Below are 23,371 nucleotides of genomic sequence, written 5' to 3' on the forward strand. Positions count from 1 at the left end.
GTCCTCTGCAAGAGTAACATGCGCTCTTAACTGCTGTGCTGCTAGTTTTCCATCAGTTTGGCACAGATAGAGTCATTTTGGAAGAGGAACCCTAATTTCAGAAAATGCCCACTCATATCAGATTGGCCTGTGGGCAAGCCTTTGGTACATTTTCTTGGTTGATGATTGATGTGGGAGGGTCCAGCTCACTGTGGGTGTTGCTATCGTGGGCTGTTGGCACTTGGATGCTATAAGAAAGCAGGCTGAGGCAGCTGTGGGGAGCAAGCCAATAAGCAGCATTCCTCCATGGCCTCAGCATCAACTTTTGCCTCCAGGTGTCTGCTTTGAGTTTCTGGCCTGACTTCCTTGGATGTTGGACTACAAGCTGTCAGCTGAAATAAACATTTTCCTCCCCAGGTTGATTTTGGTCATGGTGTTTCATCACAGTAATAGAAATCCTAACTAAAACATAAGTTGGTATGAGGTCCATGAGACATTGCTGTGACAGACCTGACCATGTTTGGGGGAGGATTGTGGAAGGAGTTTGAAATTTTGGGCTAGAAAGGTAACTAAGGCAACAGCTGAGCCAACTCTCCAGCCCAGAGTAATGATTCTTCAAAGTTTTCCTTTCACGTGCACATATGTGCTGTGATATACAAGCACACACACATACAATAAATGCAATAAAATAAGAATATATGGGACAAATAAGAATACAGAAAGTTCCCACTGTTTGAAACTTGATATATATCAAATAAAGGCTTTAGTAACATAAGGAGCACCTGCTGGGTGCCGGGTACTCTCTATGCTTCACAACAGATCTGTGAGGTAGAGATACGTTTCCTTGTTTTATAAAGGAGGAGCCTGAGATGGAGGCATGTGCTCTGGTACATATTCTTAAGGATCTTCCAGTCTAGTAGACAGCAGAAGCGTATAGGTGTATGATTATCTGCTAAAATAGAATGTGCTCAGAACCAGACGGGATTCTGGGAGAACCATCAGTTTCTTGGAGAAAATAGCATTGTAACTAGGCTTTACATGACTGAAAAGATGTAGCTACTTAGAGATGTTGGGGTTGGGATTTTGTTATTGTTGTTGTTGTTGTTGTTGTTGTTTTTACAGGGTTTCTCTGTATAGCCTTGGCTGTCCTGGACTCACTTTGTAGACCAGGCTGGCCTCGAACACACAGAGATCCGCCTGCCAGTGCTTCCTCCCTGTGCTGGGATTACAGGACATTATTTGCTCAGGCATTTAGTGTTTACATCATTAAAGACATGGAATGTTGGGAATGGACATGGCAATTAGTAGGATGAGAGATCATTCTAAGCTGAGGACATTTCAGAATGGCTCTAGGTAAAAATCACAGCTGTGCCAGCTCCCAGCCGCATAGCTTCATTATTTTAATCAGCAAAAGGAAGGTAGCTTTCTACTTAGTGCTATTTTAGAGCTGTTGTGAAATGCATTTCAACTAGGTAACATACATGAAAGTACCTGGTATTTGGTAACTGCTAAGTTAGTTGTTTTTTTTTTTTTTTCTCCCTAAAACAAAGGAAGTACTTGGTATAAATTGTTGAATGAATGAAGCTTTATAAAAGAAGAAATAACTGTGATCTAAACTCTGTTATCTAAGCTTGTCATTGGTCTATACTTGCTTCTCTGAGGCTAGTAAAATGGAGGGAAGGAAAGAAGTAATGAAGGGAAGGTCTGTATCATGCACCCATTCATTCATATGATAAATAAGCATATTTTCTGTGTCAAGTGGTAGCTGATCTAAAATACCAACTGGACTTGTACCTATCCCTCAAGGGAAGACTAAAGAATAGGATAATGCCATCTGATGGAAAAGATAGAAGAAGGAGGCCTGATCCTAGCACTCAGTGCTAAATCAGTTGAGGAGGGGATGTATAATACCTATTGCTGTACAGAAAACTACTCCAAAATTTTTAGTAATTGAATACTGACCTTAGTGGCCAGTAAGATGGCTCAGTGAGTTGAGGTACTCGGTGGGCTTGTCTGGTGATCTGAATTCAAACTATAGAACCTATATAACAGTGGAAAGAGGAAGAAATGCCACAAAGTTGTCCTCTGACTCTACACACATGGTGTGGCTTATGTACCTACACCCACACATCATGGGTGCATGCATACAGTAATAACAAAGTTTAAAACCTGAGATTAGAACTGAGTTTAAACAGCAAACTCTCTCTTTTCTTTCTTTTTTTTTCTGAACAGAGTAGCACTGTATAGCTCGGGCTGGCCTTGAACTTGAGGTCCTCCCGGCTTACTGGAGTACTATCATTACAGGTGTGTACCACCATACAACAACAGCAAACATTATCTCATGCTGTTTCTGAGGGCCAGGAAGCTGTGAGGGCTGTGGCTCAATGATTCTGCTTCCAGGTCTCTTCGGAGGCTACTGTCAAGCTGTGTAGGACCCAATCTCAGCAGACTGGACTGGGGCTGGCAGGTCTGCTTCCATGCTCAGTAAATCCTTTGTTGGCAGTTCCTCTCCCTTAGGACTGTTCACAGTGTAGCTTCCCAGTAGGTGAGAAGTCTGAACGAGTAAAAGGCAAAGAGCGTGGAAGACAAAGTTTGCAATATTTGACAGGCTCCTCCCAGAAACAATATACCTTCACTTCTACAGTGTGTGGTGAGCCACACATACCAACTCTAGTGCAATGTTATGAATACCAGGAAGAAGAGATTATTGGGGGTCAGTTTGGAAGCTGGGTACACAGGGAGACAGAGTTACTAGGTGTAGTTCAGATTTTCAAGAGTAAATATTATGGATTTCGTAAGAGAGTTTCACACAGAGAGCTCTGGGAGGAAACTGAAATATGGGGTTTTCCTGGATGGGAGTTGAAATGGTATGGTAGAGGCAAGAGTGTGGCTTGAATCAGGAAGGAGATACTATTTGACTTGGGTCAGTATGGAGACTGAGATACTGGAGTATCCAAGAAGGATACTCCAGTCATTGTTAGTCCAGTCATGTCGTTGTTAGTCCTGGCTTCTGTGAACCCACAGTGGCTCCCTGGAAATTATTTTATAAACTATTAAGAATCTATGAGGTTCTTTGTAAACACTTTTTTTAAAAAAATAATAAGGGTTAAAATAAGGGACTGGACAAAACACAATGAACTCAATGGTAATTTTGCAGACCTTATCTCATACTGCTTTGTTTGTACTTTTTTTTGTCTTACTGGCATTTTGCTTGTATATTATGGCTTCCAATTTTGTGTGTTTTATGAGTTTTTATTGGATGTCTCTGTGTGTGTTTCTTGTGTTTCTCTTTTTTTAAATTATTTTTCTGTTTTTTTTTGTTGTTGTTTGTCTGTTTTCTAAAGAGAGAAAGTAGAGGGTTGGGTGGGTAGGGAAGATCAGGGAGGAGTTGGGAGGAGACCTGCGATCAGAATATATCATATGAAAAAAATTATTTTCAATAAAAATGTGTGTATATATAGAAGAAATAATAAAAGGCTAGAGAGATAGCAGAGGACCTGGGTTTGACTGCCAGCTCATAACCCTCTGTAACTCCAATTCCAGGGGATTTGATGCCTTTTTTTGGTCTCCACATGTGATGCACAGACATATATGCAGGCAAAACACTCATACACAGACAATAAACAAATATTAATTTTAAAAGTTTAAAATAAAGGGGATCTGCTCTTTTGGCTGAGCCACCAGGAAGCTTTCCCTGCTCTTCCTTCTCTTCTTGCCTTCTGACCCTTGTACCATTCCTCTTTTATCATTCCTTTTTCTTTTTTACCTTTCACTGTGTGCAGGTAAAGTCTCTAGCTGAATCCATTGATGAGGCCCTGAACTGCCACCCATCAGGCCCTATGTCTGAGGAGCCAGGGTCAGCACAACTGGAGAAGCGGGAATCAAAGGAACAGCAAGAGGACAGTTCAGCCACATCTTTCAGTGACCTTCCCCTCTACTTGGATGACCCAGTTCCTCCTCCATCACCTGAGCGACTACCCAGCACCGAGCCCCCACCCCAAGGCCGCCCTGAGTTCTGGGCACCAGCTCCCCTCCCACCAGCTCCTCCACCAATGCCACCAGGGACCCGGGAAGATGGTAGCCGTGAGGAAGGCACTCGAAGGGGTCCTGGGTGCTTGGAGTGCCGGGATTTCAGGCTCCGGGCAGCACACCTTCCCCTCCTTACCATTGAGCCTCCCAGTGACAGTTCTGTAGACCTGAGTGACCGCTCAGATCGCGGCTCTGTTCACCGCCAGCTGGTGTATGAGGCTGATGGCTGCAGCCCCCATGGGACCCTGAAGCACAAGGGGCCACCAGGCAGGGCCCCAATCCCACACCGACACTACCCTGCCCCTGAGGGTCCAGCTCCAGCCCCACCAGGGCCCCTGCCACCAGCCCCCAATAGTGGCACTGGGCCCAGTGGTGTGGCTGGAGGTCGGAGGTTGGGAAAGTGTGAGGCAGCAGGTGAGAACTCTGATGGTGGAGACAATGAGAGCCTGGAGAGCTCCAGCAACTCCAATGAGACCATCAACTGCAGCTCTGGCTCCTCATCTCGGGATAGCCTAAGGGAACCTCCAGCCACTGGCCTATGCAAGCAGACTTACCAGCGGGAGACAAGGCACAGCTGGGATTCACCAGCCTTCAACAATGATGTGGTACAGAGGCGGCATTACAGAATTGGCCTCAACCTTTTCAATAAGTATGTGCTCTCAGTTCTAGTTTCCTTATCTCTTCCCACCCTGCATGGACCTTGTTTTAGGAGTTATCACCAAGCAGTGACCTTGGTTCTACCATCCTTCATTTGGTGAAAGAGTATTTCTTCCCAGATGTCCAAGGACGAGGACTAGTAGAAGGTGGCAGAAAGTACATGTAGTAGTTCATGATTGTAAATCTTAGCATGTAATAGACTTGAGTCAAAGGGATTGCCACAGTTAGAAGATAACTTGGGCTCATTTGTGAGCATCAGGCCAGCCTAGGCTACAGAGTAAGACCCATTCTCAAAAGACAACTAAATAAAATAGGAGACAAAGAAGAAAAACAAGGTTGCAGAATACAGAGCCCCCAAACATGTCTGAGTTCAGGTCATAGTGCTTTCAGTACCTGTTTGTATGATCTTGAGCAAGACTTCTCTCCCAAATGGCTTCTAGGCATTGTCCCTCCTATATCCCCCTCTTTTAGAGGAGAGGCAATCTCAAGTATAAAGAACCCTAAACCTGGACCCCTAATGTACCTTTGTTCACTCACTGTCTAGTCTTAGGTAACTCGTGTTCCTTCTTTGGGCTTCAGTTTTTGTTTTTTTTGTTTTGTTTTGTTTTGTTTTGTTTTGTTTTCCATCTTTCCTTAAGCAGGGTTGCATATTTGGCGGAAGGCTAGTGTGACTAATGGTGACTAAGCTCTCTCTAGGTGCCTGGTTCTGTGCCAGGTGCTTAGGAATGGGGGTGAGAGTGTGGCATTTGATTAGAAAATAATTAGAAAACAGAAGATGTAATTAGAAAACATTAGATATAATGGAAGGCATTTGACGTAATAACTCACATCTTTATATTCTGTTAAACACTGCCACCTATATTTAATTTTCACAATAGCTCAACAAGGTTGGTAGTATAATAACATTCTTATTTTAGAGATAAAGAACTGAGGCCTGGAGAAGTAAAAGAGGTTGTCCAAAGTCATGCAGTTAGAACAGGGTTGATCAGGTAGATGACCTAGAACATCAAAGTCCAAACTCCCAAATTTTAGTTTTATGGGAGGTCCTAAGGCATTCAAGTTCCCACCCTAGACGTTTTGGCCCCACTCTATGAAAACATTGGAGGTGCCTTGTCTGTTGAGAAGCTGGATAGGATGAAGGACATGGAACAAAATAACCACTTCTTCCTGTCCAGAGGGTCTGTGACTCAGAGAAGCAGTCTTGATCTAAAGCTCAGGCCTTCTCTCAAGACTCTCTGATGATTGCTGGGCCTATCATAATCCCTGACAGAGAGCAGGCTTTCATTTTGATACTTACTTTCTTCCAACTGTGGTATGCCTCCAGTAAAAGAGGAAATTAGTGTGAGCATACCTTTGAATTTTGAAACTCTGTGAAATAGGAAAGTAGTGTCTTCTTCTTGTACTGTGGTGCTTTCATCTGTACCCTGAAGGAATTGACCACATTATAGATTCTAGGCTCCCTGAAGCCTTAGTTAGTCCCTGCCCCAAATCAGTTCTAGAAATAGACACAGTTCTAGAGGAACAAATATCTCATCTACCTCCTCTCTTTCTGCAGGAAGCCAGAGAAGGGTATCCAGTATTTGATTGAGCGAGGCTTCCTGTCAGACACTCCTGTGGGGGTGGCTCACTTCATCCTGGAGCGGAAAGGCCTGAGCCGGCAGATGATTGGGGAATTCCTGGGGAACCGGCAGAAGCAGTTCAACAGAGATGTGTTGGAGTGAGGACCCCAACATGGGGCAGGCGGGCCAGGGATTCCTGGAAAAGGAAGGCAGGAGGGAGGAAAGGAGCAGTCTGTCTTTTTTGTTCAGATAAAAATTTCAAAACACGATGAGTAGATTTTCCTGTTCCCATAACCCTCTGCACCAAAAGGGTCTTATCTCTCTCGACCCTATGCCCAAAGTCTCCCAAGAGTGGTTCTGTGAAGGGCATGCTCATCTAAGAGTTTGCTTTGGGCCTCAATTTCTCATCACTGAAATGAATAGATTAATGGAAAGCATGTGCCTTCAGTTTTCTTACTTCAGTCTCAAACAGTCCTCAGATGTTATACTTGTGGCCATAGGTCCAAAGTTTGGGAGTCTGTCAGTGGGAGTGTTGGGCTGCTTGTGCAAGTGGGTGAGTCAGTAGTTTGTGTAGAGAAATTAAGAGTGCCACCACCCACCCTGCTTCTTTGCTCTTTAGCTGTGTGGTTGATGAGATGGACTTCTCCTCGATGGATTTGGACGATGCACTCAGGAAGTTCCAATCCCATATCCGAGTTCAGGGTGAGGCCCAGAAAGTGGAGCGACTCATTGAAGCTTTCAGGTATGCCTGCTTCCCACTCCTAAAGCTGCCTGCCTCTTTCTACTTTGGGGCCCTACTCCCAGAAGACAATTTTCTGAGCATTGTAATTTCCTTGCCATAAAACAGAAATGAAGGTCTGGTGTGGTAAGGAAGAAACAGGAGGATCTCTTGAGTTTGAGGCCAGCCTGGTCTACGTAGTGAGTTCCAGAACAGCCAGGACTACATTGAGAGGTCCTATCTCAAAAGAAAGAAAGAAAGAAAGAAAGAAAGAAAGAAAGAAAGAAAGAAAGAAAGAAAGAAAGAAAGAAAGAAAGGAAGGAAGGAAGAAAGACAAATGGAACAAACAAAAATTCAAAAATGATAAATCCCATCTTGAGAGGCATTTGTAAGGTTTAGAGTTAGTGAGAGTAAAGTATCTAGCTCGAGCATTTGAGATACAGGCATAGTAATAAGTGACAAGATCAGTAATAAACGGTAACATTCATGGATCTAGGTGTGTAAGTCAGTAATAGAGCATTTGCCTACTACGACTGACTCTGGTTTCTGTGCCTAGTATTGAAGAAAAAAGGCTACCATTCTATGAGGTAGCTGCTTCTATTGGTATTTCTGTTTTGTAGATGACAAATCTGAAATTCAGGGGCATTGTGAGTAAGTTAGCTGAACCAGGGTTTGAACTTGAGTGTATCTAACTCCAATATATTTGTCCTCAACTCTAAATGCTTTGAAGATCTGACAGAGCTGGCTCTAAATCTTTTTTTTTAACATTTGAATAATTTATTTTTTGAACTTATTGGGAGAAAAAAATTAAACTCATAAGAGGATACCAAAATGACTATAAACTAAACAGATCTATTTAGTTGTTTTTTTTTTTTTTTTTTTTTTTTCCTCTGTGACTTGCTGTAAGATGAGGGAACTCCTATCCATTTTTTTTTCAATGCAGTTTATTCAGGAACCTTGAACAATCATCTGACCCTGGGGAAAGCCAGCCCACAGCTTAAATAGCCTCTGGGTAGCCAGCCCCGGCGTGCCACGTGGGCAATGCAGATAGGTCCACATACATGGAAGCAAGCCAGATCCTCAGCCTTAGCCAAATGTGGAATTGTTCATCTTGCTCCACCCTTTGGAGCTTTTTCAGGAGTGATGGAGGAATTGCTGAGAACTCATTTTCTATTATGGGAGAAAGATTTGCTTTGTAGCCAGATGACTTGTTTTCATCCAGGTTTTACCATTCACCAGCTCTATTACCTGGGCACATTACCTCACCACTTCAAGTCTTCATTATATCCTGTGTTGCAGGTGTGGTTCAGTGGTAGAGCATATGCTTAGCATTCTCAAGGCCCAGGGTTCAATCCCCACCACTACAGATGCAAAGAAATGGGGAAATAAGATTCATGTGGTGCTGTGGTGAATTGCTTGAGATAATGTCCATAAGTCTCATGGAAAAGTTCTAAGAAGGTAGTGAATATGATTGTTTCATGGTGGTGTTGGAAAAATTGAAAAGGACAGACACCAAATGCTAAGGTGGTGTTCCTTGAAAGAAAGGGTTGTGATGACAACCTGGGCAAATGGTGGGTAGGTGGATATTACTGGCACCTGTGTCTGGACTTGACCCTTCTTGTCTCACAGCCAGCGGTACTGTGTCTGTAACCCTGCCCTCGTACGCCAGTTCCGGAACCCAGATACCATCTTCATTCTTGCTTTTGCTATCATCCTCCTCAATACGGACATGTACAGCCCCAGTGTCAAGGCTGAACGCAAGATGAAACTGGATGACTTCATTAAGAACCTTAGAGGTGACCAGAATTTCCCATCAATTTTTCTTGCACGCCATCTGAGAAAAGAAAAGAGGGTGGGGATAGGAGTGGGATGAGAGAGATCTCAGATGTCCTTATAAATTTGCCTTCTTCTGTGCTATCACTTTATCTCCTGGCTGGATGTCCCCAGGGCATTCACTTATTAATTCACTCAAATAGTTATTTGCCAGGCTGTGTGGGTAACTCAGTAGCTGAGTGCTTACCTAGAACATGCAAATCTCTGAATTTGATTTCTAGCACTGCAAAGAAAAATAGTTGTTTGTCCATGTACTCACTCTCAGACCAATTATGTACTAAATATTGACTCAGGCTATAGAATGTGACTCTGTCTTAAAAGAAACAGAATAAGCCAAGTATGGTGGTACATGCCTTTAATCCCAGAACTTGGGAAAAAGAGACAGGTGGATCCATGAGTTTGAGGCCACCTTGGTCTACAGAGTGAGTTCCAGGACATCCATAGTTACACAAAGAAACCCTGTCTAAAAAAAAAAAAAAAAGAAAGCTTGGCTCTTAAACTGTTTTATTCAGTCCTCAGTCTCTGTCTCCTTGTCTTCCTATTTATCCCCACTAAGACACATTTGATTATGTTAGATTACATTAGATACTTTATATACCTTTTCCTCCATTCACATATTCACTTAGCCAAACAACCACTCAGCCAGTTGACACTGGATGCTTAATGTATACCAAGTAAAATGAGTACTAAGGACAATAGAGGGGAGTCTGCAATAGTCTCTGTTCTGAGAGCTCTTCTAGTCTGAGGGAGAGATTCGAATGTAGTGCCTAGATAACAACAGCAAGACAGAAAGTGAACATTGATGTCAAAGAGGCCAAAAGATAACCAGAGCTCAGAGAAAGGAGCAGTCACCTCCTACTGATTTCCTGGAGGGTTTGTACTTTAAGGTGAGCCTTGAAGGTGGCAGACTGAAAATGGAAGAGGGCTTACCTAGCAGAAAGAACAACATAGGTACAAAGGAAGAAAATGTGAAGTTGTTTAGAAAAATAACTGAGATGAGGTAGATGAACACTTGGAAAGGTCAAATGGTCCACTTTCTGAGATCTTCCAATGCTAGATAAATGGTGTCACCCTGATGTTTTCTTTTGGTTTATTGTATTGATGTCAAACTCTAGCTTTAACCAAAGAGCAGCCTACTAAAATGGCACAAATATTACAATTATTTCAAAAGAAATGAAAGAGGGAAATAGAGATGGAGAGAACAGGACAAAGTTGCTGACTGTCATAATTTATGTAGTTGAAGGATTTAAGCTGTTGTCTGGTAGCTAAGGTTAAAAAAAAGGCAGAGGGAAGAAGAATGTACTTTTAGCATTTGTCCAAGGAAGAAGTATTTCCAAAGGAGACATCATTTTCCTAGCAGAGGTTTTAAATAGAAGAGTGAGAACTTTTCATTCAGCACACAGTCAAGAGTGGAGAAAGATGGTAGACTTAGGAAGGGGAAGTTAGATCAGAGGACACCTGTAGCTATTTCCCTTAATCTTGCCATTATTCATTCATCTATAATTGTATGCTTACCATATATAGAGTCAGTCCTCTATATCTGTGGGTTCTGCATCCATGAATTCAACCAACTGTAGATTGAAAACATCTAAAAAAAAACAAACAAACAACAACAACTTAGATCTGTACTAAATATATACAAGCTTTTATCTTGCCATTATTCCCTAAATAATACAGTAAACCTACTGTTTGCATGGAATCAACATTGCAGTAGGTATTGTAAATAATACAGAGATGATTTAAAGTAACAGGAGCATATATGTAGGTTATATGAAAATACTGCCTCAGTTTACAAGACCAACACCTTATCTTACCACTTGGCAAATGTACTTGACTACACTATTTTGTCTATGAGATTTGAGCATCTTTGGATTTGGGTAATGATGGAAGATCTTTGAACCAATCTCCCATGGATATGAAGGGATAGGTTTTGTTTGCTTGTTTTTTGATATATAGGTTTCTCTGTGTAACAGCTCTGGCTATCCTGGAACTTTCTCTGAAGACCAACTCAGAGATCCACCTGCCTCTGCCTCCCAAGTGCTGGAATTAAAGGCGTGTGCTGCCATCTGGCAACTCCAGTTTATTAATCTGGCTTGGAGGGATGAGTGTGTGTGTGTGTGTGTGTGTGTGTGTGTGTGTGTGTGTGTGAGTGTGAATAAAAAGTAGTACCTGATTGTCTTTAATTATAGTGTGTTGTAAGTTGTTTAGGCAAAATCCCTATCCTGGCTAAAAAAGTAATTGGCTGTTTTATTGAGAGGCACCTTCCTGTCCCTTTCATAACTAAAAGGCCAAGAATACCCACTCTCTTTTGCTAAGGTTCATTCCCGGGTATAGGGTGTTATGGAGAACCCCCTACTGCCTACCTTCCATATTAATGTGATATACTCCTTTGTTATATTTTCCACATAGGGGTTGACAATGGTGAAGACATCCCTCGAGACCTCCTAGTAGGCATCTACCAGCGCATCCAGGGTCGTGAACTGCGTACCAATGATGACCATGTGTCCCAGGTGCAGGCTGTGGAGCGCATGATTGTTGGCAAGAAACCGGTAAGTGCCTTTCGGGGCTCCTATTATGTGGCAAGTCTCTGCGCCCCCCCCAGCCCCAGATTCTCCTTACCTGTAAAATGAAGTGGGATATATGATATTCCTTAGGGATCATGGTGCAGATTATGGAATATTCTCCGTGTAAATGTATCTAGTATATTGCAAAGGTCATCACAGATTTGGTATGAATATTTTCATTTTACGTATGGTTTTGTCTGCCCAACCCAAGTAAGGGGAACCAAGCTAATATTTGCTAAGAAGCAGATATACTTTGGCCAACAAACATTTATGGATGCCTTACTACTGATACCAGCATTTTACTGGAATCCAGAAACACAGATGTGAATCAGACACAATCTCTGTCTTTAGGGGCACTCAAAGTTTAGTGAGATTCCAAGACAAAGACACAAATAATACTTCTGCCTCATGGTCTACTTTAGAGGAACAAAAAGCAGGGAAATGCCATGTTAAGCCAAGGGAAGTCAGAAATGCTTCTTGGAAAATAACTTTGGAATTACGATGTGAAAGAGGAACAAAATATGGCTGGGTGGGCAAGAAAGGCATTTCAGACAGAGGGTTTTAGAGAGAAAAAGGCAAGGTGGCAGAAAAGCTTAAAGGACTTAGTTGTTTATATTTTTTGTGTCAGAGTGACAGATGTGCCTTATTAAGGTAACAGAGGCCTGGAACTGATGGGATGGCCTTGCTGACACCGATTTTTTCAACATCTATCCAGGTCCTGTCTCTTCCTCACCGTCGACTGGTTTGCTGCTGCCAGCTCTATGAGGTGCCAGATCCAAACCGCCCACAGAGGCTGGGGCTGCATCAGAGGGAGGTCTTCCTCTTCAATGACCTCCTTGTGGTATGGGCATTGTACAGAAGGAAATGGGAGGGAGATAGTCAGCAAAGCTTCTGGGTATTGGAGTGTGGTTGGTATAGTGCTCTGGCATGTCATCTGCATTGTCTCCAGTAAGGCATAGCCCTTCTCTGCTCCTCCTTTTCCTTCATATTGCTGTAGTGATAGCCACACAAGAGACAGCGAATGTGAGCACAAGGGGGAAATGATACACTTATAACCTGGTTAACGGTAGGAAATGTTCCGATCCACTGCAGTTGCACAGAGGGTTCTGAATCTGTGACCCTATGAATTTTTCAGTTGTCTTGCTGTTGGAAGTGATTAAAACAAAGCACATCACTGGTACAGCAGAGATACCATATTTTAGTGATGGGATTTATTAGATTCTGCAGAGCAGAAGGGATTTTCAGGATTTCCTGGGCAAGATGCCTTAGCCCTGTTTGCTAGAATCTGTTTGTTTTTCTTAGGGGGTGGAAATTGGGGTTTAATTTTGTTTTTTTAAATAAAGGGTATCACTTACTATATAGCTCTGGCTGTCTTGGAACTCACTACCTACACCAGGCTAGCCACAAATTCACAGAAATTCACCTTCCTCTGCCTTTGGAGTACTAGAATCAAAGGCATGTGCCACCACACCTGTCCAGAATCTGCTTCCTGATGTGGTTCACTTCTTACTCTATAAGTATTCTCCCTGTCCTCTGAGACAGTACTCCAAGGATTTGAGAACAGCAATCTTCTTTCTCTCTTGGTCTTCTCTCCTCATTAGCATTTCCCCATCTTGGCACTGTTGACATTTTGAAACAGACAATTCTTTCCTGCAAGGGCCTGTCTTGTGCATTGTAGTACATTTAGCAGCGCTCTGGGATACCTACTAGAAGCCAGCAACAAGTCTTCAAATAAAATGTGTTTTATTTTATTTGAGAAAAGCACAAAAAAGAGAGAGAGAGAGAGAGAGAGAGAGAGAGAGAGAGAGAGAGAAAAGAAAAAAGAGGCAGGGGCAGGAGAGAACGTCTTCAGAGAAGAAAAAGTGGAAGGAACAAAAGACGTTTTTCCGTATCTTGTGGAAGCAGGGGCCAAAATCATCTCCAGTTGAGAATCACCACTTTAGACCAAAAATACGTCTAAAATTCTCTCCAAACCTTAGTTGCCTGCTTCATGAAATGGTGCTAACCCTTTATCTCCTAGAGTTGTCAAGAGGATTCAATAGGAAGTCAGTGCCTGGCAATACAATTCAGTAGTAGAGTGCATGCTTAGCATATGAAAGGATCTGGGTTCCATTCCCAGCAGTACAAAAGAGAAGAGGAGGAAGAGATACTCAAGTCTGAAGCCAGGTGTGCCGGGCCCACCCAGGTGCTGAGTGTTAGATAACTTCCATGCACTGACATCCCTGTGTGTCTAGCTCTATGCTAGACACTGAGTACATGGAGATAAGTCAGACTCAGTCCTTGTTCTCAGGGACTCAAAATCCAAAAGCCCTAAAATGTGTTTTGCAGCATGGTGTGGTGATACAATCTGTAATTTAAGCATTTGAGAGATGGAGGCACAAAAAACAGGAAGTTAAGGTCAGACTGAACTGCATGATAGAGGCCTTGTCTCAACCGTCACACCACACCATTGCCAAAAAGTGTTTGGCACCATTGTGCTGTGTCACCAACCTAAACCAAATGTGTGTTTTAAGAGCCATTTGTAGAGGTTGAGGCTTTAGCTTAGTGATAGAGTCTGGACCCAGGTTTCATCCCCAGCATACAAAATAAATAGAATGCTAGCCACTTGCAGATTGTCCAAGCTTATGTTAGTAGAGAATCTAAAATGTCTAAATACTGCGCTTTACCTCTGACCTTGGGTTATTGATCCTGTTCATAGGCTAGGCAGAGGTTGCCATTATAAGCTACTTCTGGATGGCAGGAATTTGGGTTAAGTGAGAAAACTTGAAAACCACCCAGTGTTCTCTTGGCCAACAGGGGCCAATCACATATTCAGAACTACCATGGAGTCTGACAAGAGAAAGGTTTAAAACCAGCACCCTGGAAGCGCAGAAGATGGAAATGAAAATTTGTATGAGAGCTGGGCCTTCAGTCCCAGCACTCAGGAGACAGAGGCAGGTGGATCTTTGTGAGTTTGAGGCCAGCTTGGTCTACAAATCAAGTCCAGAACAGCCAAGGCTACACAGAGATACCCTATCAAAAGAAAGAAAGAGAAAGAAAGAATGAAAGAAAGAAAGAAAGAAAGAAAGAAAGAAAGAAAGAAATCTATGTGAGGTACTAGGACAAGCTTCCTGGAGGGACCAGCATTCATTTAGTTCCTTTAGAAGTTGCAAATACTGGTTGTGCATGGTTATGATGTCACAATCTTGCATTCTCTCCCACCTCTCTGTTCCTTAAGTTTCAGTTCTCCTTTGTGGGTATATGTGCTCATATGCATATGCCTTTTACTGGGAATAGGTGGGGAAGGTGGTTACTAGAAATGGGTATCACTTGCAAAAATCCCCACCCTCAATCCTGCGTCTTATCTTTTTCCCACCCATGTTTGCCAAAGGTCACCAAAATTTTCCAGAAGAAGAAGATCTTGGTGACATACAGCTTTCGTCAGTCCTTTCCCCTGGTGGAAATGCACATGCAGCTCTTCCAGAATTCATGTGAGTCCCCTCTTGAACCCTAGCATGCATCCCAGGGGCTTACCAGAGCCCATGCTCATCCTTCATGTACACTAGCTTCCAGCTGTCCAAGTCCTCTACAGCTGGGTTCAAGTCCCCAAAGTATCTACTGGTCCAAGGCTTAAAGGAAGACTAGAATGGAACGTGATTTGGGTGTGGCCCCTGGAGAGCACAGAACAGCGATGTTTGTGTATTCCTTAGTGGCAGAAGAGGTGGCAGTCACACTGTACTTTGAATGACTGTACTGTGGAGAGCAAGACAGGGTGTCATTCAAGAGAACAGAGTCTTCATGGGAGGCAGAGGGACAAAGGAAAATGTTTCTAGAAAGGAGATCAGAATTTTCTTTGCCTTTACATCCTGGAGTATAAGTAATAAGGTTGCCATGGTTACCAGGAGTTTGGGGACAAAAGGAATCCACTGAAGATTTTTAAGCACAAAAAAGGCATTTCAGAGTTGGATGTTACAGAAATCATCTCCAAGATGGACATGTGTGCCTGTAGGAACAGTATTTCACAGGCACAGACAGAAAACTTACTTGAGCCCAGGAGTTTGAGACTAGCCTAGCCAAAACAGCATGACTGTCTCAGAGATGGTTGGCAACAGTGGAGAGAGAGTTGTGTCATTTCTCAGTTTCTTGTCTTAGGCACTTTGCTTCAGACTTGGCAGAAATATCCAGCTTTTCCTGTCCTCTCTCATTGCTGCAGATTATCAGTTTGGGATCAAGTTACTGTCTGCAGTACCTGGAGGGGAACGAAAAGTCCTCATCATCTTCAATGCTCCTAGCCTCCAAGACAGGCTGCGCTTTACTTCTGACCTGCGGGAATCCATTGCTGAGGTGCAGGAGATGGAGAAGTACCGTGTGGAATGTGAGTAGCTACAGCCATGACTCCTTACCTCTCTCCTGATACAGTGTCCCCACAGACACCAAGAATCCTGTCATCTGAGAACCATAGAGTTGAGGGCTAGCTTGCCCAACCTTCCTACCCTTGTTCCAGGAACCCTTTAGCTTCTGCCTAAATGCTTTTAGTGACAAGAAAGTCATTACTTCCTAACCTCAGATTATTCCAGTCATTGACAGTCTATGCTGTGGCCTCCAAACCCATCCTCTAATCATGAGCTAATTCTTCCTTCTATTGAACTACTAGTATCAGGGAGAAGATTCAGGGCATAGAAGATAGGACTGTAGCTTTAGATTTCATGTATGCTACTTGTTATCTGGGCAAACTTGAGTGCCTTCTGTGGCCTTCTGAACCCTTTGTTCAAATGAAACAAGGATAAAGAAACCACAGAGTTTGACAAGCAGCCAGGCATACTGGTTGCACACCTGTAATGCCAGCACTGGTGAGGCTGAGGTAGGAAGATTTCAAATTCCCAGGCAAGCCTTGACCACGTATTGAGTCTCTGTCACAAAGAGCGGGGAGGGAATGGAAGAGGAGAAGTGATAGAGAAGGTGAAGATGAAAGAGGAAAGAAGAGAAGAGAAGAGAAGAGAAGAGAAGAGAAGAGAAGAGAAGAGAAGAGAAGAGAAGAGAAGAGAAGAGAAGCAGATGACAAAGTGCCCCAATGCATCCATGGTGTTAAACAAATATCATTCCCTGTCTCCTCTACTCTACCCAGAAACAGTTCCTGAGTTGAGGTTCAATTCACTTCCCAGGGGCTACACCAAGTTAGCTTGCTCATATACAATGGAAAATAGTAATTATTTCTCATTTTTCCTAATGCCTTCCAAGTTTTCTCTTTTCTAAGCTAAGCAGTCCCAGTTAAGTAATATGACATTGAGGAGAAAGAAGGCAGAGAGAAGTAGTCAGTTCCTTGATAAGTCTTCATTGAGGAGGAATATCAGTTCAGTAGATTTTGGATCCCCTGGGAAAGTCAAGAGGTTATCCATATCAAGAGAAGGAGAGGCCCGGTAGATCAGAGTTTCCCTGACCTCACTGAAGGTATAGGGGGCCCAGACCTGCTTCTAGAATGTTGGCTTCACAAATTTCAACTCTCTGCCCCTGAGCAAAATCTGTGACTTCTCAAATTTCTCAGCTTCTTCTTCTGCATAGTGTAGATGATGGTATTAATGTGGAAGGAGGGAGATCAAGTATATGCTGCTCCCTGCATACTGCCTGGCACACAATAAAGGATTTGCTTCCAATCAGTTTCATGTCCTTGCTCTTTCAAGAGCACCTCTGAAGCAAGGCATCTGAGAACTTGTTGAACTTTGAAAGGGCTGCTCTTCACTGTAGGCTAGAAGGGCTTTTCCATCCTTATTGTGAGCCATCTACTGCAAAGCTCTTGTTTAAAGGGCAGGGGTGTTTAAGGAGGTCTTTCTACAAAAGGGTAAAGAAATGAAGGATAAGAAGATGGAAAAGGAGGAGGGAGAGTAGACACTTAAACTTTCCTGGGGGGAGCAAAAGGAAGGAGTACGTGGCATGGGATGGGATGGGCACCTAGGAGCTTTGAGGATAGAGTTGAACTTTAGGGGAAACAAGTATGACTAGGGGGTAGGGGTTTGGCAGGAAGCCTGGGAACCAGAAAGAGGGAGGAAAATAAAGGAAGACTGTAGTCAATCAGATGGGCTCTTAATGCTTTTTATTTTTTTTTTTTAAATCTTTGTCCATTTTCTTTACTGCTACCCAGCGGAGCTGGAGAAGCAGAAAGGTATGATGCGGCCTAATGCCTCACAGCCTGGAGGAGCCAAGGACTCAGTCAATGGGACTCTGGCCCGCAGTAGTCTGGAGGACACTTATGGGGCAGGCGATGGGCTCAAGCGGGGTGCACTCAGTAGTTCCCTGCGAGACCTCTCTGATGCAGGTAAGTGTTCTGGGCCCCTGCCCTGGCTGGGGAGCTGTGGGACCAGGTGACCTCTTTGCCTCCTATCACTGGCTGTCAGCCTTCTTCCATCACTCAGACAGACAGACAGACCAAACAGACAGACAGACAGATACACACACACACATACACACACACAAACAACATTCAGAGCCCTGGGCACTATGCCACAGGGGGGCTTGGTAGCCAGGTCAGAACAAGTGGGGCCCAGGGTTTCTGCCAGGGAATATAAAGTGGGGCCACGGACTCAGCCCCTCTCCTCTTTTCCCTCTTCTGTTTCTCCTTTACTGCCTCTCCTCCATCTTTTCCTCCTTTCTTTCCTCCTTCTCAACCTCTCTTCCTCCCTACCTCCCCCTCTTCAATGGGGGAAAGGGGTAATGGGGTGTCTGTCCCTGGGAGGGACCTAGGCCTGGTGCCCAGCTCTGGAGCCCAGCAGGGTGGGGAGGGAGGGTTGCTGCTCTGACGCTGGGCTCCTTGCTTGTGGGTGCAGGGAAGCGGGGGCGGCGTAACAGCGTGGGATCGCTGGACAGCACCATCGAAGTAAGTGTCAGCTCCTGCCCCATCATTTTCTGCATGAGCCCTGCCCTGGCTGTGGAGCCCCAGAGGAGGAGGGGACCTGTTGCCTACCCCTCTTCTGTGCTGGAAACCATATGGCTGCCTCTCCCAGCCAACCACTTTCTCCATCTGTCCTCAACTCTGTCTGTCCTCACTCTGCCTGTCTCTCAGTCTGTCTTCCACTCTCCCATGCCCCTTCTCAACCCCAGGCCAACTCCAAATAGGGATGCCCTTGGACTTGGGCTTCAAGAAACTTTAACCTCCATATCCTGCTCTTTGTTCCTGAGCGAGTCATTCTGCCTCTCTAGGCCTAACATTTTCTTGGCCTGAGAAATGGTCAGGAAGTCCTACTGATTCTTCCTCTGCCCCCTGAGGTTCAACTGAGGTAGTAGATGTGGCAACAGAGCTGGGGAGCAGAGCTGGCCACAAATACAGGACTGCTGTTTGATGTTTGCTGTTACTTTGGGATCCCTGTTGCTCCAGCTTCAGGAACAGGGGTGGAGTTTAGGGTTGGGGGTTTAGGATATTTAGACTGGCCTGACTTCCCCTCCTCCCCCCTTTCAGGGGTCTGTTATTAGCAGTCCACGCCCTCACCAGAGGATGCCACCTCCGCCCCCACCCCCGCCGCCAGAGGAGTACAAGAGCCAGAGGCCAGTCTCCAACTCCTCATCTTTCCTGGGCTCCCTATTTGGAAGCAAGAGAGGCAAAGGGCCCTTCCAGATGCCACCACCGCCAACAGGCCAGGCTTCTGCCTCGTCTTCATCTGCTTCCTCCACCCACCACCACCATCACCACCACCACCATGGTCACAGCCATGGTGGCCTGGGGGTGCTACCTGATGGGCAGTCTAAGCTCCAGGCCCTGCATGCCCAGTACTGCCAAGGACCGGGCCCTGCCCCACCACCCTACCTCCCACCCCAGCAACCCCCTCTGCCTCCACCCCCTCAGCAGCCTCCACCCCTGCCCCAGCTCAGCTCCATTCCACCACCACCTGCCTCAGCCCCACCTGTGGGGCCACATCGACACTTCCACACCCATGGCCCAGTTCCAGGACCCCAGCATTATACTCTGGGCCGGCCAGGCAGAGCCCCAAGACGAGGGGCTGGAGGACACCCACAGTTTGCTCCACATGGCCGGCATCCCTTGCACCAGCCCACATCCCCATTACCGCTGTACAGTCCTGCTCCACAGCACCCTCCTGCCCATAAACAGGGCCCCAAGCACTTCATCTTCAGTCACCACCCACAGATGATGCCAGCATCGGGTGCAGCTGGGGTCCCTGGGTCCCGACCACCAGGGGGATCCTACTCCCACCCTCACCACCCCCAATCACCACTGTCACCACATTCACCCATCCCACCTCACCCCTCCTACCCTCCCCTGCCCCCACCCTCACCTCATACCCCACATTCACCCCTACCACCCACCTCTCCCCATGGCCCACTGCACGCCTCTGGGCCCCCTGGCACGGCTAATCAACCCAGTGCAAACCCCAAGGCCAAGCCAAGCCGGATCAGCACTGTGGTCTGAGGAATGGAATACGTGTACTGAGGAACAGGACAGTCTGGGGAAATCTACAAGAGAGGGACCTTGTTCCTCTCTTCTTCCTCAGTTTTTTTTTCAAATTATATATACACTCAGCAGTGTCCTTCTTTCCACTTCTTTCATCTCTCCAGACCCTTCTTCCAGCCCCCTAGCAGTTGCCATGGGGTTTCCTTTCAAATTGGTGGGCCCTTGCCCCTTGCAGCCTGAACTTAGGGCACTGCAGTGCTGGGAAGTGGTAAGGGCCTCTCAGCAGTTCTTGTCCTCCTTTTCCTGTCTTCCTCTTCTCTTTTCTTGTCCCTGGAGGTCTAGTTGGTGGCCTCAGACCTCTGGGCAAATGTGAGCTTCCTTGCAAGCTGGTGGAGAAGGCAGGCTTCTAGAGCTGTAGAGGTGAAGGCTTTCCCCAGAGCTCCTCTGGCTGTGTGGGGCTAAGAGAGAGCTCTGTAGAGCTGTGGCCAAAACTCAGCTGGCTCAGCCCTCTCTCTGACCTCAGGACCTAGCCACACACCTCCATGTGTCTTTCTGCCTGCTGGAGGACACATGAGACCGTCAGTGCACTCCGTGGGTGGAACCTTGCTTGTGCTGGCCCCTACAGAGGGCAGTGCTTCCTCTCTTGAGCCAGTCTGTGCCCTCTCTCCTAATAGGGCCCCAGCCCAGACCTCTTTGGCTTCAGGAACTTGCCTTGCCCTGCAATGTTCTTATCCTGATTAAAGTCCAGAAAGGTTTTTGTTTTGGAGGTGGGGGTGGGGTGGGGAAGGAGGCTCAGGTCTGGGATGAGAAGGGTACTGCCCTCCCTCACCCATATTGCATGCCCCCCCATTCCTTCTATTTTTCCCACCTACAACTAAAGACAATGCACTTTACAGATATCTCCCACACATATCTCACTAGGGCAGGGCACCCAGCATCAGCCCTGGGGAAAGACTCCCAGAGGACCATCGTGAGCCCAAGATGTCCTCCCTGAGGCAGAGATTGAAGCCATCAGAGCTGGGGCTGTGAGCCAGAATGCCCAAGCCCCTCTTGTTCATCAAAATCTCCACTGCCTCGCCAGCCCTTTGCAGCCCTGTTTATTTCTTATAAATATATTTTTTACAAGGCCCAGCTCCTCTTCTTGCCCTACATTCAGCTCCTTTCACAGTCCCTGCCTTTCTCTCCCCAGTCCAGAATGGGCTGCAATGCAGCAGACAGATGGACTCTCTATGTCAAAGGGTCCCTGGGGCTTGGGGTTGTGGGAAGGTGTTGGTGGGAAGGACTCTATGGAGAGGAGCTGGGGTTCAGGCATTGTCTTTTTTCCCTCCTTGTATATAAGAATGTATATTTGATGCCTCATAAAAGACCTTGTGCTCACCTCTGGCCTCTGCCTCCTACTTATGTCCCCTTCCCCCACTGTGAAGCCCATGGAGAGAGGAGCACAAAGCAAGATGAGGGTGGGTTTCCCGTCTCATTTCATATATTTTCTGCATGATGGTAGCAAGAGTGTGGGACTTGGGGTTGATAAGTTCACATTCTGAGGTTTCACTTAGGCACAAGAGTTTCAGGGAGTCAACCTCCAAGTTTTCCTTACTTCAGTTTACCACTTGAAATGATCACTTCTTGTTATGCTGTGGAGGAACATGAGCTTACAACCTGTGCTCCAAAGGTTCAGCCACTTTTCTACAATAAGCCAATTAAAAGAGACAAATTAAAAGCAGAAAGCAGAAGAACCATGTGGTGGTGGTGCACATCTTTAATCCCTGAACTCAGGAGACAAAGGCAAGTGGAGCTCTGAGTTTGAGGCCACCGTGGTCTACAAAGCAAGTCTAGAACAGCCAGGGCTACACAGAGAAATCCTGTCTTGAAAAACAAAAAAAGTGGAGAGCACAAAAGAAAAGAGACATTTATTCAATGTGACCATATTGGGAAGAGGGACAAAGTGATCTAGAAAAACCCACAAATATGTCTTTAGGGTCCTGAAAAGAGGGCAGAATATTAAAAAAAAAAAGTGCCAAAAATAGGCAATACGTGGTCCCAGGCACCATCCTTGTCTGGGCTTCAGTTTCATCCTGTAAGGTGGTTAGAAGTGGGTGAAATCTTCTTTCCTGGAGACAAGTTCCCCTTGTGGCCTGAGATTCCTGGCAAAATTCCCTTTCTTAGGGTCCAGTGTTTCAATAATCTGATCATCTCCTTAAAAATGTTCAGGCTGGAGACATAGCTCAGAGGTTAAGAGCACTTTGTATTCCTGGAAGGTGCTGGAGTTTGATTCCCAACTACCACATGGTGTCTCACAACTGTTGATAACTCCACAACTCTAAGGGACCCAACACAGTCACTTGCACATACTGACATATATGGATACACACATATACATAATTAAAAATAAATCCCTTGAAGAAGAAGAAGAAGAAGAAGAAGAAGAAGAAGAAGAAGAAGAAGAAGAAGAAGAAGAAGATCTTCATTTCTGCCAGGCTAGTTAAACAGTTACATGGAATTGTGATGATTATATGAAGTAATAAATGCCAAGCAGCTAGGGTGGAGTAGGTATTTAACAGGTTAGTTCTCTTACCTTCTTTGTAGAGGTTGGATATGTGGAACATGTGTGGGCCACTGCTCTCACTCTTTTTGTGACTGGCCTAGTTTTGCCTTGAAACCCCTGCTTCTGGCCCTCCATGCAACAGCTGGCCATATTTTCATTCTTGAGGGCAGGTAGGTAACTTGGGCCAGAAAGGCCCAGGTCTAGGTACTTTATCTGAGCTCTGTGTATATACTTAGAATTATAAAATAACTAATAACCATCTTTCATTTACAGAGGAAAAGAGGCCACACAGAAAGTCAAGATGAGGTTTTCTTGACTTGTAGCCCCAAACCATTTCCACTGCCCCAAGCTGCTTCCCTGTAAAATGGACCTGTTTCTAGCACCATGGGTGTCAGCCTACCATGGGAGGAATTAATGGGGCAGAGCAATGGCTCTTAGAGTCAGCAAGCTCCCCAGACACAGCATTCAGTTAATAGTTTTGCTGCTTTCCTAGAATCCGCAAAGATCTCTAAAAAGGGAATGGTTTAGATGACCCTACACTTCTTGGATCAATGAGTTTGCTTTCTTCCTGGTAAAGTACACTGAAAGGCTCCCCAGGGAAGATAACTAGCAAGAGCAGCATTGGTGCCTTTCTATGAATTGGACCTGAGTGTTTGAAGAGCCCAGATGTGGGGTCCACTCAGCATGTTTTGGTTTCTTCCTTAGACTAAGCTAGGCTACCCTTGATCTCAGCACACACACACACACACACACACACACTTTTTCTATGTTCAGGTAGAGATTGGCTGTGTCTTGGCAAAGTTGAGCTTTTAGCATTCATATACTGACCCATGCTTCTTTGGCAAGTCACCTAGCCATCCAGAGCCTGGTTTTCACCCTCTAGAATGAAGATAAAAATCTTGCATGACAATTGTTACCTAATACATATGAAATGCCTACCTCCTGCCAGACTTACAATCAGTTGTTCTCAGCCACCTAGAGAAATAAGTGCAAAAGTTAGGAGTCCTTCACAGAATTTCCTAGCCAAGGTTTCAGAAGTCCCAACACACACACACACACACACACACACAGAGAGAGAGAGAGAGAGAGAGAGACAGAGAGAGAGAGACAGAGAGA

General features: G+C 45.2%; 1 protein-coding gene across 6 annotated transcripts in view; it reads left to right on the forward strand.

Moving 5' to 3' along the window:
* Iqsec2 (IQ motif and Sec7 domain ArfGEF 2) overlaps positions 1–21,090 on the forward strand; it is an 85,886-nt gene extending 64,796 nt beyond the window's left edge. For 3 of the 6 annotated variants that reach the window (XM_060375177.1, XM_021664332.2, XM_060375178.1), the window contains 11 exons: positions 3,762–4,657; positions 6,221–6,382; positions 6,844–6,966; positions 8,572–8,738; positions 11,185–11,324; positions 12,055–12,180; positions 14,710–14,809; positions 15,532–15,693; positions 17,455–17,628; positions 18,137–18,186; positions 18,766–21,090. In XM_060375177.1, the coding sequence (XP_060231160.1) occupies positions 3,762–4,657; positions 6,221–6,382; positions 6,844–6,966; positions 8,572–8,738; positions 11,185–11,324; positions 12,055–12,180; positions 14,710–14,809; positions 15,532–15,693; positions 17,455–17,628; positions 18,137–18,186; positions 18,766–19,731 (3,066 nt within the window). In that variant the 3' untranslated portion in view covers positions 19,732–21,090. The remainder of the gene's footprint in view (positions 1–3,761; positions 4,658–6,220; positions 6,383–6,843; positions 6,967–8,571; positions 8,739–11,184; positions 11,325–12,054; positions 12,181–14,709; positions 14,810–15,531; positions 15,694–17,454; positions 17,629–18,136; positions 18,187–18,765) is intronic. The other 3 variants (XM_060375179.1, XM_060375180.1, XM_060375181.1) reach the window with 1 other exon arrangement.
* The last annotated feature ends 2,281 nt before the right edge of the window (positions 21,091–23,371 follow it).

Source organism: Meriones unguiculatus, chromosome X, assembly GCF_030254825.1.
Source record: "Meriones unguiculatus strain TT.TT164.6M chromosome X, Bangor_MerUng_6.1, whole genome shotgun sequence".
Classification (NCBI taxonomy): Eukaryota; Metazoa; Chordata; class Mammalia; order Rodentia; family Muridae; genus Meriones; species Meriones unguiculatus.